Source organism: Austrofundulus limnaeus, unplaced genomic scaffold (assembly GCF_001266775.1).
Source record: "Austrofundulus limnaeus strain Quisiro unplaced genomic scaffold, Austrofundulus_limnaeus-1.0 Scaffold244, whole genome shotgun sequence".
NCBI lineage: Eukaryota > Metazoa > Chordata > Actinopteri > Cyprinodontiformes > Rivulidae > Austrofundulus > Austrofundulus limnaeus.
The window spans coordinates 566,715-583,450 of NW_013952646.1; the positions used below are offsets into that span (position 1 = coordinate 566,715).

Genomic DNA, 16,736 nt, shown 5'->3' on the forward strand with positions numbered 1-16,736 from the left:
GAGTTCCCCCGGAGGAGCTGGAAGAAGTGGCTGGGGAGAGGGAGGTCTGGGCCTCCCTTCTGAAGCTGCTGCCCCCGCAACCCGACCCCGGATAGGCGGAAGAAAATGGATGGATGGATGGATGGACAATAGTTACATCAAAATTATCTAAAATGTTTTGAATTTGAATTTAAAAATAATGAATTGGATGCTATTTTAACATAAAACATGAGTGTTTATTTATTAATAGAAAAATAATGTTTCAAAGGTCTAAAATCTTGATTGAGAATAGGAAGAAAGCTCTTCTCAATATCTGATTTATTTAAAAACAAAAATTCTACCTCACACATAACAATAATTGTTAAACTGACCACTTCAATTTTTAGGGATTGAATTGTTTTTCCAAATATAATCTGAGTTGCTATTGAGTCGTAAGAATGAAATTTTGACTAAGATGAAATGCTATCAAAAATGATACAGGCGTCGTTTTGTTTTATGTTACAAGGGCCTGCCATACTTTATCGGTTTTGTTTTCTGCCTTCGCAAACTTAGCTTACGGTTCAAGAAAATAAATTATGCTGTTATCGGTTTGAAATTGAAAGGGTTATTGGCGCCTTCTTGGACTTACTTGATTCCAGTAAATGCATTGCATTTTTTCTATTTTTGTTGAAAGGCGTTTTATTTAACTTACTGATGCAAGCGGACATTATCATCCTCGAACAGCAGGGGGCGATACTCAGAAATATAGGTAAAGAAAATCGACTGCAGGAAGTGCATTTTCAGGAAATGGTCGTTGTCGTTTTCTGTTCGTTTGTTGAAGTGTTAAACTCTAAATACAGGGGGTTGAATGCAGAAGCTGACGGGACAAAAATGCATTAAGCCAAACACGCTAACTTAGCGTGTTCGCCACTGATGTTGGATTCCGAAAACAACATCCCGCTGTTTCGTCTTTGAACTGAGTGAGTTGTGTCCTCGTGAGTGTTAGCATTTAAAGCTAGCTCAAAGCTAATCAGACGGCGAGCGTTCACAGCATTTTCCCCGATAAAAAACATTTCAGTAGACCGTACTCAAGTGGAGTTTTACGCAGCTGGACTTTTACATCAGTGAGTACAGCAAATAATGGGCTCTTCAAAGAAACACAAGGAAAAGAGTCGCGACAAGGACGCAGAAGAGCGCCGTCGAGAACATAAGAAGCATAGGCACAAGGAACGAGAGCGGGACAGAGACGGCTCAGATCGAGATGGAACTCGGGATAAACGAAAGCGCTCCAGATCCAGAGAAAAGGGCGGACGAGATAATCGAGGCAAAGGCGAGAGAAGCAGCGGGGAGCCTCGCGTCAAGAGGGAGAGAGTGGATGTTGGGTATGAGGAAAGCAGCGCCGCGGTGCACCCCCAGAGTGCGAGCGGAGACGCGTCTCTCAGCATCGAGGAAACAAACAAACTCCGAGCCAAGCTGGGCCTGAAGCCTCTGGACCTAAATGAGAACAAGAAAGAGCTTGGCACCAAAGAGGAGCCTGTGGTGGCAGAAACCATCAACCCCGTTGTCATTCAGCAACAAAAAGAGATGAGAGAGAAGCTCGCAGCCATGAAAGAAAAACGCTTGCTCAATCAGAAGCTGGGGAAGGTCAAAACTCTCGGCGAGGATGACTGGTTGGACAGCACGACTGCTTGGATTGCGAGGAGCAGAAAACTGGAAAAAGAAAAAGAGATGGCAGAGAAAAGAGCCAAGCTCCTCCAAGAGATGGATGAAGAGTTTGGCGTCAGCAGCCTGGTAGAGGAGGAGTTTGCTCAGAGTAAACTGGAATCTTATTCTTCCCGAGATCTGAAAGGCCTCAAAGTGCAGCACCAAGTCGAGTCCTTCAAGGAGGGCCGTACTACTATCCTGACTCTCCAAGACAAAGGTGTGCTTGAAGAGGAGGAAGATGTGCTCGTAAACGTGGAAATAGTGGACAAGGAGAAAGCTGATAAAAACGTGGAGTTAAAGAAGAAAAAGCCTGACTACAAGCCCTACGAAGAAGAGGAGAGCGTGGATGACATGGTTACGTTTAAATCCCGCTCGGTGCTGTCGAAGTACGATGAAGAAATCGAAGGTGAAAAGAAAAAGAGCTTCAGATTGAGCACGTGGGGCTTTGCCGATGGAGAGCGAGAACGAGAGCTCCAGGCCATGAAAGAAACACTGCGAAACCAGGCCCAGTCTTTGGAAATGCCTGCTCTGACTATTGCTTCAGAGTATTACAGCCCTCAGGAAATGGTCGGCTTTAAAAAGACAAAACGTCGCGTGAAGAAGATCAGGAAGAAGGAGAAGATGCCAACAGTTGCAGAGGAGCTCCTTGATGACACCCGCAGCTCTGATTTTGGCTCCAGAACACGCGGCCGCGGCCGCAAACAGGCGAWTGATGCTGATGATAACAACGACGGAGAGACGGTGGGCGAGTACGACAGATGGCCACATGAAATCCCTCAAATGTCCGATGACGTGAGGACGGCAGAGATGGATATAAGCGATGAAGATGATTTTGAACCTCCGGAGTCAGCTGTGATCGAGGAGGATGAGGCAGAGCAGGAGCTGCAGAAACAGCTGGAGAAACAGAGGAAGCTGAGACAAAAGAAGCTTCTCAAAGACTCTGGGGAGAAGGTGGCAGAACAGATCAGGGGCTTTGTCAAAGGTGAGGACGAAAACGATCCTGAAAAGAGAAGCAACATCGTCTTCAATGCCACCTCAGAGTTTTGCAGAACTCTGGGTGATATTCCAACTTATGGACTGTCTGGCAACAGGGAGGACCAAGAGGATATCATGGACTTTGATCAGGAAGAAGAGAAAGATGATGCTGGAGATTTAGACTCCGAAACAGATGAGAATGTTGGATGGAGCACAGTTAATCTGGATGAGGAGCAGCAACAGGCCGATTTGTCCACCGCCTCTGCCACAATTTTGGACGAGGAGCCCATTGTCAACTCCGGCCTTGCAGCTGCGTTGCTACTTTGCAAAAATAAAGGTCTCCTGGACACTCAAATGCAAAAAGTAGCTCGTGTTAAAGCCACAAAAGGCTCTCTGCCTAATGACAACTACTGCATCGAGGACAAGATGGGCTTTGAYGACAAGTACAGCCGCCGGGAGGAATACAGAGGTTTCACCCAGGAGTTCAAGGAAAAGGACAGCTACAAGCCTGATGTCAAGATCGAGTACGTAGATGAATCTGGGCGGAAACTCACCCCAAAAGAGGCTTTCAGGCAGCTGTCTCACCGCTTCCATGGAAAAGGCTCTGGAAAGATGAAGACCGAAAAGAGGATGAAAAAGCTGGAGGAAGAGGCGCTGCTGAAGAAGATGAGCAGCAGTGATACTCCTCTTGGGACGGTGGCTTTGCTCCAAGAAAAACAGAAATCTCAGAAAACACCGTACATTGTGCTCAGTGGGAGTGGGAAGAGTATGAATGCAAACACCATCACTAAATRAATAAATACTGAGGGCAAATATTCTGTGTGTAGTGCAAAGACAAACATGCGTATAGTCATAGAAATATTGCTACAGTTTCTTTTCTTTTTTTGTTGATTTAATTAGCAATATAACGATGTAAGAATTGGTCAATAAAAATTGTGCATGTATAAAATCAGTTATCCTGTAAATTTGTTAACAGTAATTACAAAAGCAATTTTTTTTTGAAGAGCTTTACATGTTGCATTCAGTGGTTTGAATTTTACCTTGAAAAGTTAAAACTTCATATTAGAAAATGGGTTACTGATCTAAATGTTCATTGCATACATAATTACAACTTTAGGATCTAAGTAAAATTGAGCAAAACATTGAAGATTAATGGCAGCCTGTTTTTCAAAATTTAGAACTGGAATAAAGATAATGGGATTTTTTTTTAATGCTGATTAGATTCTGTTTTATATCAGTTTTGCTGAATACAACTGTTAACTGTTATCTGCACAAGGTTGAAAGCATTTTATGTCAGCCTTGAGATACACAAGCGTTTAGGAAATGCAACAAAATTAGTTGAAATGACATGTCATTTTTAATTGTTGAAAAGTTATTTATCTGTCCTTCCATTCTGAATAAAATCATTTTACCTGTGATTAGTTTTTTTACTCATCAATTTAATTTGCTTGGGAATTATAAGTATTTGTGGTTTGATGGTAATGTAAAAGTTTTGAAATTACATTTATATCATAATATAGTTTTTAGTGTTAACATTTACAAATTGATACCAAAAATATCTACCATGTAACATGTTGCGTGTAATGTTTACAAGTAACACTATAAACATTYAGATTTAATTGTGAATAAAAATAGTTGTTTTCAATCACGTGAAGTACATTATTTACATGGTGGCATGTATATGCTTTTAAAAACAACATAATTCGTATTTTGTAGCATTTAAATGTAGACTACAAGTACATCTAATTTAAAAACTTAATTTTTTTGCCCCTAGTCATCATCGGAACGTTTATCGATGTTGGTCGGATTGGCCGGACCCCCATTCTGATGCACAACCTGTAGCATTTTAGTTAGCTTAGCTAGCACTAATGATCTAACGCCGCTTCGACAGCAGCCAGAAGGAAATGCTCGTTGAGAGGTAAGAGGTGAACGGTGGGGCTATGTGGGCTTGTCTCAGATTTAATTATTAAATGCTCGATGGGACGACAGAAAGCTGCATGGCTGAAAATGTTAGCATAAGTCGACGTGTGTAAGCTTGTTTTCCAGCTTCCTCCTGTCATCAAGCTCGCTATGTGTGAGCTTAGTGTTGAACAGAGTTTAAGTAGCTTTGATGTTTGGAGCTGGCATCGGTTTCCTCGTCGTAACTTATCCCACAGTATGCCGGCTGTGTTCGCGACACTTGTATATCGTCTTAGCAAAGACTAGTTGGCTTTGTTTACTAAAATTATCTGGTTTCTCTGTAAAGTACGTAAATGATACTTGGCTAAGTGCTTGTTTTGAATCATTCATGTCATAGCTTCTCAGTTTGTTTATGGCTTATAGTTGTGTAAAACTCAGCCAAACTGCAGTGCAAACCGTGAGTTATTTCTTCAAATAATCTTTTTATTAGTAAAACGTGATGCAAATTTTTAGGGTGCTTTACTGGTTGTGTTTATGTAGGGAAAATATAATCGGCTTCAGTGTTCGACAAATCATTTTATAAATAAGTAATTATAATTCTCATGGAGAAAGAAAGTTGATTGCTATATATAAAACTAAATTTACTTTAGAGTTCAGAAGTTATTTTTTTCTCTCTCCAATGTTCAGTTTTGTTGACTCATAAAATATGTATGGAGTGAAGTCATGAACCAGTGTGTGCACTTCTAAAGTAYCCCTCCTCTGACATGTTGTTGACTTTATAAAAGGACATATTTTTTTCTGTTGGTGATGACTTTGGTATGCAWTTCATGTGACAAAACTCCAATAACTTCCTAAATCTTGTTAATATYCCATCACTCCCCAGGATCTAACATCATTCTGTGAAAGCACAGGCTATTGTGATGTCGGAGCCTAAGTCACCTACTCCTCCTACCCCTGGTGACACATACAAAGGCTGGCTCTTTAAATGGACTAATTACATCAAAGGTTACCAGAGGCGATGGTTTGTTCTCAGCAATGGTTTGCTGTCTTACTACAGGTACATTAAAATATAAGTCTCCTACTATACTTATAATGCTGTGTATTCAGTTCATCTATTAACACACTAAACACTGACAGGGATACTCAAAGATCAATAAAGTTTTTTATGTTGGTGGTAAATTATAATTCAAACAAGTGGTTGTAACGCCACATTAATCTGACTTATTTTCATCTGTCTCCAGGACTCAGGCGGAGATGGGTCACACATGCAGAGGCACAATTAACCTGGCCACTGCCAACATTGCTGTGGAGGACTCGTGCAGCTTTGTCATTTCCAACGGAGGTGCGCAGACCTACCACCTGAAGGCCAGCTCAGAGGTCGAGCGCCAGCGATGGATCACTGCGCTGGAACTCGCCAAAGCCAAGGCGGTCCACATGCAGGCTGAATCTGGTGAGAAGGAAACCTGAAAGTGTTTGGAGGGTGTGTTAGTGGGACTCACAGTGTTACTAAACAAAGTTTCGTATAGATTTATACTTCTTCTTACTTATTCACCCTTTCCTTTTTAACAGATGACTCCGGTGATGATTTCCCAGCAGCGCCCCCCGCCTCAGGGCAGGGCGGAGGCTGTCGTAACTCAGAAATCCAATCCACGTTACGTACGCTGAGCAGCAAGGTGGAGGATCTTTCCACCTGCAACGATCTTATTGTCAAACATGGATCGGCCCTCCAAAGGTACCAGTTACCCGAGGAATACTGTACAAGAGAAATAAAGCTGCTGCGAAGTATTTGCTTGCCTTTTTTTTATTTACTCATCGAGTTTCTCTGCTTTAAAAACCCAGGTCTTTGTCAGAACTGGAAGGGCTGCGTGTTGGCAGTGGGGACATGGGGGAGAAGATTAGACAAGTCACAGAGAGGGCAACACTGTTTCGAATCACCTCTAACGCCATGATCAATGTATGTGTTGGTGAAGAGAACATCACTAATGAGAGTTTTATTGTTATTTTTAGATGTTGCTCTTGTGTTTGTCAAGGCTTGTAGAGACTTCCTCTCCATGGCCCAGAGTCACAGTAAGCGCTGGCAGAAGGCCTTACAGACTGAAAGAGAGCAGAGGATTCGTCTGGAGGACACTCTGGAACAGCTCGCCAAACAGCACAACCATTTGGAACGAGCTTTCAGAGGAGCCACAGTTCTCCCCCCTTCATTCAGTAACCCCACCTTAGCAAGCAAAGGTGTGCTCTCTTTCAGCAGAACWTCTGTGTTCTACCGATCAAATGACGGCAAATAAGCCTCGTGACTTTTTTCTGTCTGTTGTCGTTTAAGGTGGTGGTTCAGGGAAAGGTGATGCCAGCGATGAGGATGATGACAATGAGTTCTTCGATGCGATGGAAGACCCAGCAGAGTTCATTACTGTACCTGCTGATCCCAAATTTCATAGGTTAATGTTTTTTTTATTTTATTTTTTCATAATATTTTTCTGTTTTGTTTCGTTGTTGATGATTTTCTATTTTATTTATTTAATATTTTATTATTATTATCATTTTTGTTATTCAGGCGATCTGGCAGCAATGTCAGCGGGATCAGCACGGAGACTGGAATGGACGATCAGTCTGTAAATGTGGTCCTTTTGCATATTTTCAGATATTTTTTATCATTATTAATTTATCAAGGCCACAGTAACTTTGTGAATATTTTCCATTTCTGCCCCATTAGCTGGATGAATTATCGCTGGCATCCAATCCAGAGTCTCCGCAGCCTCTTGAGCTGGAGCCAATCAGACAGAGGCGAACTCGAATCCCAGACAAACCCAACTATTATCTCAATTTGTGGAGCATCATGAAGAACTGTATTGGAAAAGAACTCTCTAAGATACCGATGCCTGTAAGAAGACTATCTCCACTTTGATACCTCAGCTGATTTCTGTCTTTATAATAAAATAATCAGATGTATTTTTTTATTATGTTTAGGTGAATTTCAATGAGCCCCTGTCAATGCTGCAGCGACTGTCTGAAGATCTGGAGTATTACGAGCTCCTGGATAAGGCAGCTAAGTGTCATAGCTCTTTAGAGCAGATGTGTTATGTGGCAGCTTTCACGGTTTCCTCTTACTCCACCACCGTCCACCGCACAGGGAAGCCATTCAATCCTCTGCTGGGAGAGACGTTTGAGCTCGATCGACTGAGAGAGTACAGTTACCGCTCTCTGTGTGAACAGGTATTCCAAAAAGGAGTGTGTGTGTGTGGCACATTTTGCACAACCATTTTTATAAACTTTAGCTCCCAACACAGAATGACGTCATCGTTATCATTGCTATGAGAGGCAAAAGTGTSTGTTAGCAAAATATCTCATRAGCCACTSGTCAGAACTTACAATGAATGTACCGCTACGACTGATTCAAGCTGCCTGAGCTGCTTTAACAAACACAAAAAACGGCTATACTTAGAATTTAGCGTTAGGAGCTGAGAGCCAACACATACTCTGAGGAGAGACTATGATTTGTTTTTAACATTTGCAGTTTACTGTTGGAGTCAGCTGTGTTAGTGAAATACCTCACAAACTGCAGGACAAATTTGAATGAAACTTAGAAAGTCATGGTTGAATGTTCAAATCAACATGGCCACAAAAATGGCTGTAATACAGCAAAACTTTACAAAGTCAGCTGAGGTTAATGTAGTAATTTCAATCTATTCTAAACATTAATGTACACTCATAATCACACAATAAAAGTACATGTTTAGRGTTTTCTGTTTTCTCACTTGCTGTCAGGTGAGTCACCACCCRCCTGCTGCAGCACACCATGCCTTCTCTGAAAAGGGCTGGACCCTTAGACAAGAGATTACACTGGCCAGCAAATTTAGAGGGAAATACCTTTCTATTATGCCTCTGGGTGAGTACGTATGTACGTGCTGAAGTACCAATTAAAGTTCCTTTATGTCTACTACGTGTTCCTAACTACTAGACACTTTTTAATTTTTTATGTCTGTACAAACATACGAAACATGTCAGGTATGTTTGTACAGACATAAAAAATAAAAAAAGTGTCTAGTAATTAGGAACACGTAGTAGATTGATTTTATAGACACAATGAACTTTATTAAGTTCCTTTATGTGGTGATTGTTTCTTTCAAGTCTACTTGTAGCAATACACACTCTAGTAGTGTACACTTTGGGTAAATATATATTGTATGAGAAGTTTTGGATGACTTTGTTCAAACCTGATAGTTTGTTCTGTCACCAGGTTCTATTCAGTGTTTGTTTGACAAGAGCGACAATCACTACTCCTGGAAAAAAGTCACCACAACCGTRCACAACATTATAGTTGGGAAATTGTGGATTGATCAGGTAACATAAAGCTATTATCCTGTACTTCAGTTTTAGAAAAAAWTAGAAAATATTTGTAATAGCACCAATCCCATAAATGGTTTATAGTTTAGGTTTTAAAAACCTTTATTTTTCTTTATGTTTTGTCTCAGTCAGGAGAAATAGATGTGGTGAACCACAAAACTGGAGATCGCTGCCACCTCAAGTTTGCTCCCTACAGTTACTTTTCCAGAGATGTGCCACGAAAGGTAGGTGGCAGCGTTTGGATCAGCCTGTTGCACGTCTGTGCCTTTTGTGTGATTTATTATTTTTGTGAAGATGAGTGAATAATAATAATAAAATAATGTCCAGGCCATTCAAACTGTTTTTTTTTTCACTAAATACTCAACCTTTTATTTGTAAAGATTTTAAAAAACTGGCAAAAAAATTGTGTTCAAAAGACATTTTTTGAATGTTTCTTCCTCTAATATAGATATTTTTCTAACACCAGTACAACTGTTAGAGAGATTTATGTTTAGACTATAATTAACTCACTCACCAGACAAATAGGATTTAGTTAGTATTTTTCTCTTACAGAGACTATCCTAATTTGATTGCATCCATAATGGAAATGTGTTTCTTTCAGGTAACAGGAGTTGTAACAGATAAGAATGGTAAGGCCCACTATGTGCTGTCAGGAACATGGGATGAGAAGATGGAGTTTTCCAGAATAATGCAAAGTACTAAAGGTGAGAACGGCACAGAGGGCAGACAAAAGACTGTTTATCAAACCCTCAAGCCCAAAGAAATCTGGAGGAAGAACCCTTTACCGTAAGTTTCGTTTGGAAAAACGACTGGTAATCTGGAGAATGTTGAGAATGCAGTACTAACGTACTATTTTCTGGTGATAAAACTGCAGAGAGGGAGCAGAGAATATGTACTACTTCTCCTCACTTGCCTTGACACTTAATGAACCTGAAGAGGGAGTGGCGCCGACGGACAGCCGGCGACGACCCGATCAGCGGTTGATGGAGGAAGGTCGCTGGGACGAAGCTAATGCAGAGAAACAAAGGCTGGAAGAAAAGCAACGCTCTGCCCGCCGAGAACGAGAAAGGGAAGTTGTTAAGGCTGCCAGCTCACCTGAGGAAGGTAAAAAATACACATATATATTTAAAACTTTTTATAGTCTATTAACCATGTTTCTGACTGTTTCACTCCTTATTAATTTTTTTAGCCGTTTTTYTTTTCAGCCTATTAATATTTGAAAAGCAATGATTCTTCTCTTTCACACATTTCATAAACGGTGCATCATTGTCATTTATAAATCTATAAACAGAATGAGCAAAGTTGATCCTCTTCTGGTTTGTTTTTGCATTGTTGGTATGCAGAGGTAGTTTGGTATGTGGGAAGTACCAAACGTCTTTTTTTTCCTAATTCAAAACATACATTCTGATAGTATATTCTCTTATTTTTACATTATCTGTGTATTTAAATACATTTTTAATAGAATCTTTATACTATTATATTTAAATTTTTTCTGTATAGTTTATGTTCACATATTTAGGATAGTGTATTAGATAATTTTATTATAGACTTATTTTATTTTTTTAAACGACCCAGTTCTACTTTACAGATATGTTTTTTATTATTGAGCTGTTTATCAATTTTTAGTTTTAATCATGTAAATTTCCCTGACAAGAGACAAATAATCATTTTATTTGTCCCTCATCAGGGAAATTTACATTTTAAAATTACATTATTATTATAAAATTATATTTTAAAGTCAGCCCAGACCATGTTGGGTGTAGTATCACGATGTCCCTGATGATTTTCTTAATTTTTCTTTTTTTTATGTCAAATTGCAACCACTCTTCTTAATCAAATCATTTATACTCTGAAAATTAATTAATTACAAACTACAGTATAACGACCTTGAATGTATAAATTCATGGTATTTGGTATCTTCTGAGAATAATCATATATTTTCATGACCCTTCATCCGTATTTGTCCGCTGTAGCCGATGCACAGGAGACTGGCACCGAAGCAAGTGAGGTTTCTGATGAAAGCAAGTATCAAATCAAAGTAGAAAAGTACCCTTAAAAGTGCTTTGTGTGGCTGTTTTACCAAGTAGTTGATGAGAAATCAGCCGGGGTAAAGACTTGTMCTTCAGTCAACTGATAAATGTGTTGTTTTTTTCCTCTTGGTGCTTGTTTAAAGCAACTAAATTAATGTCAGACTAAACAAAACGAGTATACATTAGACTGCAACACACGGCACTTTTAAACCCTAAACCTCAAAGTCGTGTGAATTGAGTTGTGGAWTGACTTTTTCTTTTTTTGCTGGGGTTTTGCTCAGCTGATACAGAGGACTCCCCTCCTCATACACCTGTTGCATGCAAGTATCCTCACTTTTTCACTTACTGTTCCAGTATTTATACAGTTCCAATCATTTCTTTATGTTATGACATCCAGAAAGTCATCCTTCATTTCTTTTTTTTTTGTTTGTTTGTTTCTTTGTAGCCCTTTATGGACCACCAGTCCCACCATACCTAAGCAAGTATTTTGAGATCGTAGCTATAGAGAAAATTGCGCAGATTAAAATTATGTTGCATCTTTTAGTATTTTAGTAAAACCTAGATTAGAAACCTCATTTTCGATTTGAATCATTTCAGTTAATTTTCTCCTTACACACTTTACAACTTGATTTATCTTAGTGGAAGGCAAAGAAGGTCCTTATGGAGCGCCAAACAAAAGCAAGTAACATCTGCCCTGCTCTTCAATGTCTTTTGGGTATTAGCTATATTTAGAAAGCAGCTTTATGTTGAATACACAAATCTAGTGCTGAATGTCTATAGTAGGTGATTAGCATGTTTTGGTTTAGTTTTGAGCATACCGTGTATTGTTTGTGTGTTAAATCCTCCTTTCTTTTGGAGTGCTACCCAATAATCTACCTTTTTGTCTGAATCAGGTAATCTGAAGACCAAAATGACCAATAACAACTAATGTGTACATTTGTTTCCTTGCYACTTGAGCATTAGGGCTGCACAATATATYGCAAATTTATCATCATTGCAACATTAGCATGCGCAGTATTCATACTGAAAAGGACTGCTTGGAGTGCAATAATTGTTTACTAATATATTTGAAGAGTTTTGATGTTGTATTTTTCATGCAATATTTAGCCACTCACGGCAGCTAAAGCTCACACCAGACACAAATGACATTAGCAAAACATGCTAAAGGTCACATAGAGTAGGAAGTACAGATTAGAAAGGGAGCGGGGAAAAAAGACACACATCACACCTGTTATCGCCATTACAATATTTACAAATATTATCACAGGATTTTCTAATATTGTGCAGCCCTGCTGAGCATGTCGACATAATTTGAGGCTGATACACGGMCGTAGCTCTCTAAAGCTTCCTCTTCATTTCCTGTTCAGGTGGCCATCCAGACAACTACCAAGCACTRTGGTTCGAGAAGATCCACGACCCCGTCTCTTCAGAGACGCTGCATGTCTACAAGGGTGGCTACTGGGAGGCAAAGAAGCAGGGCAGCTGGGAAATGTGCCCAGAYATCTTCTGATCACAGCTGAGTTGAGATGTGCACGTGAAGGCATGKTGAGCAGGGTTTCTCCCTGTGTCTAATGAAGTAATGATTTCTACATTCAAGAACTCTAAATTCATCCGAGCACTAGTTCCTGCTGGATCAGGGTCATCTGGAATTCACYTTTTCGAGTAGGTTCACGTGTCTTTGTGGTCACATCACAGCTGGTTAGTGCTCAGAGCTCCTTCTCACTGCCACTTAAACACTCCTCTACTTGCTACCCGAGCAGGGTTTTGTAGTCTACTACTTTATGATTCCATCAAAGACCTCGTTTGTTTTGTTTGTTGTTGTTTGTTTTTTTTGGTCAAGTGTGAATTATGCTATTTTGCTGTGAATCAGAAGCACCGGTGCCACTCTTAAAGCGAGTTCAGATCCTTTTAAAATGTGGTTCTGTGGAAGTTTATGAATAATTAATATTTTAGCTGCTTTAGGGAGCTATCAGAATGACCTCACTTTGGAGAATTAGTTTCATTCTGGATCRTTGAGCTCAAAGCTGGTCCAAGCAGGGCCAAGACCAACGTGGACTCTTGCCATTTTTAAAACAACTTTGATCCCAAGTGTGTCATTGTGCTWCACACAATCCCCATCAGTTTYGCTTTGCATTTTTATTCTGGCAGAAATAYTATGATGCTTGTGCAAGAAGTTCTACATCTAATTTCTGCTTCTGCAAATAAACTTAGAACTTTATATCAGTAACTGTAGCTGCGTTTCCATTGGCCATGAAAATGCGCAAATTAGAATTTCGAAAATAAATTTGCTCAATGGAAACACGTCAATTTAGAAAAAAATTACGTTTTTCGACAAAATGTCTTTGCGCTAGGCTGAGGTGGTATTTCGACCGTATCGAAATTGGTGTGTTTCGCAAAACTGCAATGGAAACACTTTTTTCGCATCACGGGAGTCACGCGATCAACAACCAGCTGTTTCTACTGGCGAAAAAGACGATGACGACAAAGAAGATAACAGGAAGTAGAAGTAGTAGTAATATCACAGAAGTAGTATAAAATAGTAAACTCACCGACTACAATTTCCCAAAAACACAGCATACGTAGCCGCTCCCAAGTAGGGAATTGTTGCTGGAAAGCCTCGATAAAAGACGCCGAYGTCTCCTCTGATGATGAGCGCTAGTGTCGCAGTAGCAATATGCTATGTGTTTACATCCATTGCCGCCATGTTTGTAATGACTTATCGCGAGAACAAATGTATTCACGCGTGACTTTAATAGCATTTCTTACTTAATGGAAACACCGCAGTTGCAAAACTGTGCTTTTTTTTTACATTAACAGAATATTGACAAAGTTTTGCGCACATTTGCAATGAAAACGCAGCTTGGGGAGGGGGTCCTGAAGAAGGGCGGGCCGCCGGGTGCGATCCTGGGCTGTGGGTGGGCTTGGGGCTTGGACGGTTGCCGGGGGCGGGGCTGGCTCTCCATCCTCCCTGGTGCTGCTTGGTCTCCTGAGTGTGGCTCTTGGTTCCTGTGGGTGTATGTGTCTATTTTTATATATGCCCTCCATGTATTTATCCATTTATTTTTCAGGTGAGCGGACAGATGTTGGGTGTGTGGTCCTGTGTTTTGTTGGTGTATATTTAATATACTTCTAATCGCAATTTCAATCTTTCTGTCTTTCTAATTACTTCTCTCTGTTTTTCTCTCTGTCTCTATTTTCTCTTCACTTAAAAAAAAGGAAACGCAGCTTGTGTGACCGTTTCTAAACTAGTTTCTAYGAACTGCTTGGAAGTTTTTGATATCCGAGTTATTTTAAGACAAACTAGCCTCTTGTCTTGACCTCATGTGGACTYGCAGTTACCTTCTTGTCAAGGCAAAAATAAAAGTTGGGAAGTTTGTTGATGATTTTMGTATTAAAGAAATGTGAAGCAGAACACCCCTAAACAAAGCTCATAGAACATTAAACACCATCAGTCTTGTCACAACTGGAAGGCAGCATGACCTAACATTGAACCGTGAACAGACATGCACTGTTTTATCACATCTAATGAGGACATCTTGTCAATGAATCTTGTTTTTCTACAACTCATCAGCCTGGTCAGAATTAAACTCTATTTCTTCAAATTGAGGTATTTCAAAGATCCATCTAAAACTGGTAAGATAATAATTGTTCATAAGCTTTCTACAGAACATCTCTTCAGAATATCTAAACTATTGTTTTAAGTTAACAAAATACTCAGTTTTGTTGTTTTTAGTGTCAGAGCAGTTTCCCTTAGAGTTTCTGGTGAATTGTTTTTTCCCTCTGTTTTTAAAGTAAATTATTGTACTAACGAACTTKTTTATATGTATTCTGTTTGTAACTTCTTTCTTCCACTCCTTGCTCTCTTTTKTAACTCCACATGAACAGGGTAGTGGATGTCAGGAGTGTTTTAAATGTCTGCAGATTTATTCTGTATTTAAGAAGTTTTGGAGTTTTTCCACCATGTCCTGAAGGAATGTTTTGTGTGCATCAGTTAATTTCATTACATTTACCACATGAAAACAAAGGCAGAATACATTTTGATTTGGGACCAGCCTGTAGCACTCTATCCTAACAGTGGAAGAGGGTCAAATATTTTCTCACCTTTTTATTTGTTCAAACAATTCACTTTATACAGTTTAACTACTGAGTTTTGGGGGTTTTATCTGCAACAGGCTATTTTCAGAATGCATTCTTTTCTACTTTGCAATATGCTTTTCCCTTGATATCCCACCTTTAAGTGAGTGAACTTCTGTTAAATTTAAATCTGAGAGTTGAGTGTTTGCCTATTGATTTTTAAAGTTATAGAAATAATTTTGCAGGTTTTTTTTTTCTTTGTGATTTTCCTCAAACATAACAGTAATAGCTTTATTTGTGTTAAGAAATGTGTGTTTTTGATGTGCTGTATTTTTTTTTTTTTTTTACCAGACAGCAATAAGAGTGCCTCTGGTCATGCAAATGGCACCAAATTAAATATAAGGACGTTGTGACCGTAGAAAGACTAAAGCTGCAAAAATCTCACTTCTGTTTTCCTGTTTGTCACTTTTCTTGTGAAAAAAACAAAAAAACAGAAAACCCACTCGGTGCTTTGACTCAGAGTGGGTTTTCTGTTATTAAGAAGTTTTTAAAAATGTCCTATTCAAGTGTACTTAAAATGAGAACACTCCCAATGAAGACACGTTTCTATGTAAATATTTGAAATTGTGGTGTAAATGTGCAGATAGCTGCTTGCAGTTAACAGAGAGTCTAAAGGCAGAAAAGCACTTTAAAGATTTTTATCTTTTGTGATTTCAGATTTGTTTTTGTCAGCTAAACAASTTTTAGGTTTGAAACAAAATTAAAATAAAATTTCACTACAGTATTCCTTTGAATTTCTTCACACAGCTTTTAGATATTYAACTGCGTTTTCGGAAATAAAAACTGAGTTTACAGGTTTCTGACTGTCTTTTTGAATATACCATTGTCTCTTTTTATTTCTTTTATAGGCTTCTTCRTGTTTCTCCATGATTCTGTGTATGYTTTGGTTTTTTTCAGCTATTTGCGTTTCRCCCTGTACTCTCAATTTTGTCACAGTTCACAACTTCTTTGCAGTGATTTCTTTAAGAGGCTTGAGATGTTCTTGCACTTTAGCACAGTGTGTTTTCAGATGTAATATGACAAATAAATAGCCAGTTTCTGAACTGAGCTTTTGAACAGTTTGTTTTCCCAAATCTTGATTAGTTATTTCAAACAAATAAAATGRTTTAAAATTATCTATGYATRTGATCTGTAGCGMTCCRTTTTCTGTGCTATTATGTATTAAAGCAGGTACAACAAAAAAAAATCATACAGTAAATGAAATGACGATAACCAGCTGATGCATATGCAGTCAGAGGACCTGATCATGTWGATCACAGTGCACAGAGACGTGTGGAATAAAAGGGCAGACAAGCAAGCTAAATTTAGATGTAAAATTATCAAAATCAGAAAAAAAATCTTGATTTTTATAATATGAAAGGACACTGTAAAAAAACAGATAGCATAGAGAGGTAAGAAAACCTTTATGCAGTATTCGAAATATTGTAGAAATCATAAGGGGCAAGGGTCCCACAGAGAATGAAATATTTTAATTAGGTTAAAGACGGGTCGCTGCAGTTTCAATGGAGCTTTTTCACTGCGTGTAAATAAATCTCTGGCAACTGTAATCTCTGTGACCTAAAAGAAAAAGCAGAACATGTTGGCTACTGTTTATGGTCTGGAATGTGAAAATGAAACGTTTTATGGCTGTTTTAGACCAGGCAAATACAATGGGGAAAAATGTTTTATTATTATTTTTAGTTAGTTAGTTAGTTA

The 16,736-nt window shown here is 39.0% G+C and overlaps 2 protein-coding genes across 3 annotated transcripts; both read left to right on the forward strand.

Annotated features, from left to right (window-relative positions):
• Positions 1-747: 747 nt before the first annotated feature.
• Positions 748-4,055, forward strand: sart1 (spliceosome associated factor 1, recruiter of U4/U6.U5 tri-snRNP). Its single transcript, XM_014020204.1, is given in 1 exon segment — positions 748-4,055. A coding segment is annotated over 1 exon segment (2,430 nt). The 5' UTR covers positions 748-1,098; the 3' UTR covers positions 3,529-4,055.
• Positions 4,056-4,450: 395 nt separating this feature from the next.
• Positions 4,451-13,351, forward strand: osbp (oxysterol binding protein). 2 transcript variants are annotated; one of them, XM_014020205.1, is made up of 20 exons: positions 4,451-4,555; positions 5,420-5,593; positions 5,778-5,986; positions 6,106-6,268; positions 6,376-6,490; positions 6,567-6,765; positions 6,857-6,971; positions 7,088-7,145; positions 7,247-7,414; positions 7,501-7,746; positions 8,299-8,419; positions 8,771-8,874; positions 9,006-9,101; positions 9,479-9,663; positions 9,752-9,981; positions 10,851-10,898; positions 11,189-11,227; positions 11,353-11,385; positions 11,547-11,585; positions 12,275-13,351. In XM_014020205.1, exons 2-20 carry the CDS (start codon positions 5,457-5,459, stop codon positions 12,415-12,417), a joined length of 2,448 nt encoding a protein of 815 aa, XP_013875659.1. In that variant the 5' UTR covers positions 4,451-4,555; positions 5,420-5,456; the 3' UTR covers positions 12,418-13,351. The 2 variants fall into 2 exon arrangements, with proteins under 2 accessions (XP_013875659.1, XP_013875660.1); XM_014020206.1 differs by lacking the exons at positions 10,851-10,898; positions 11,189-11,227; positions 11,353-11,385; positions 11,547-11,585 and having other exon boundaries at positions 4,453-4,555.
• The last annotated feature ends 3,385 nt before the right edge of the window (positions 13,352-16,736 follow it).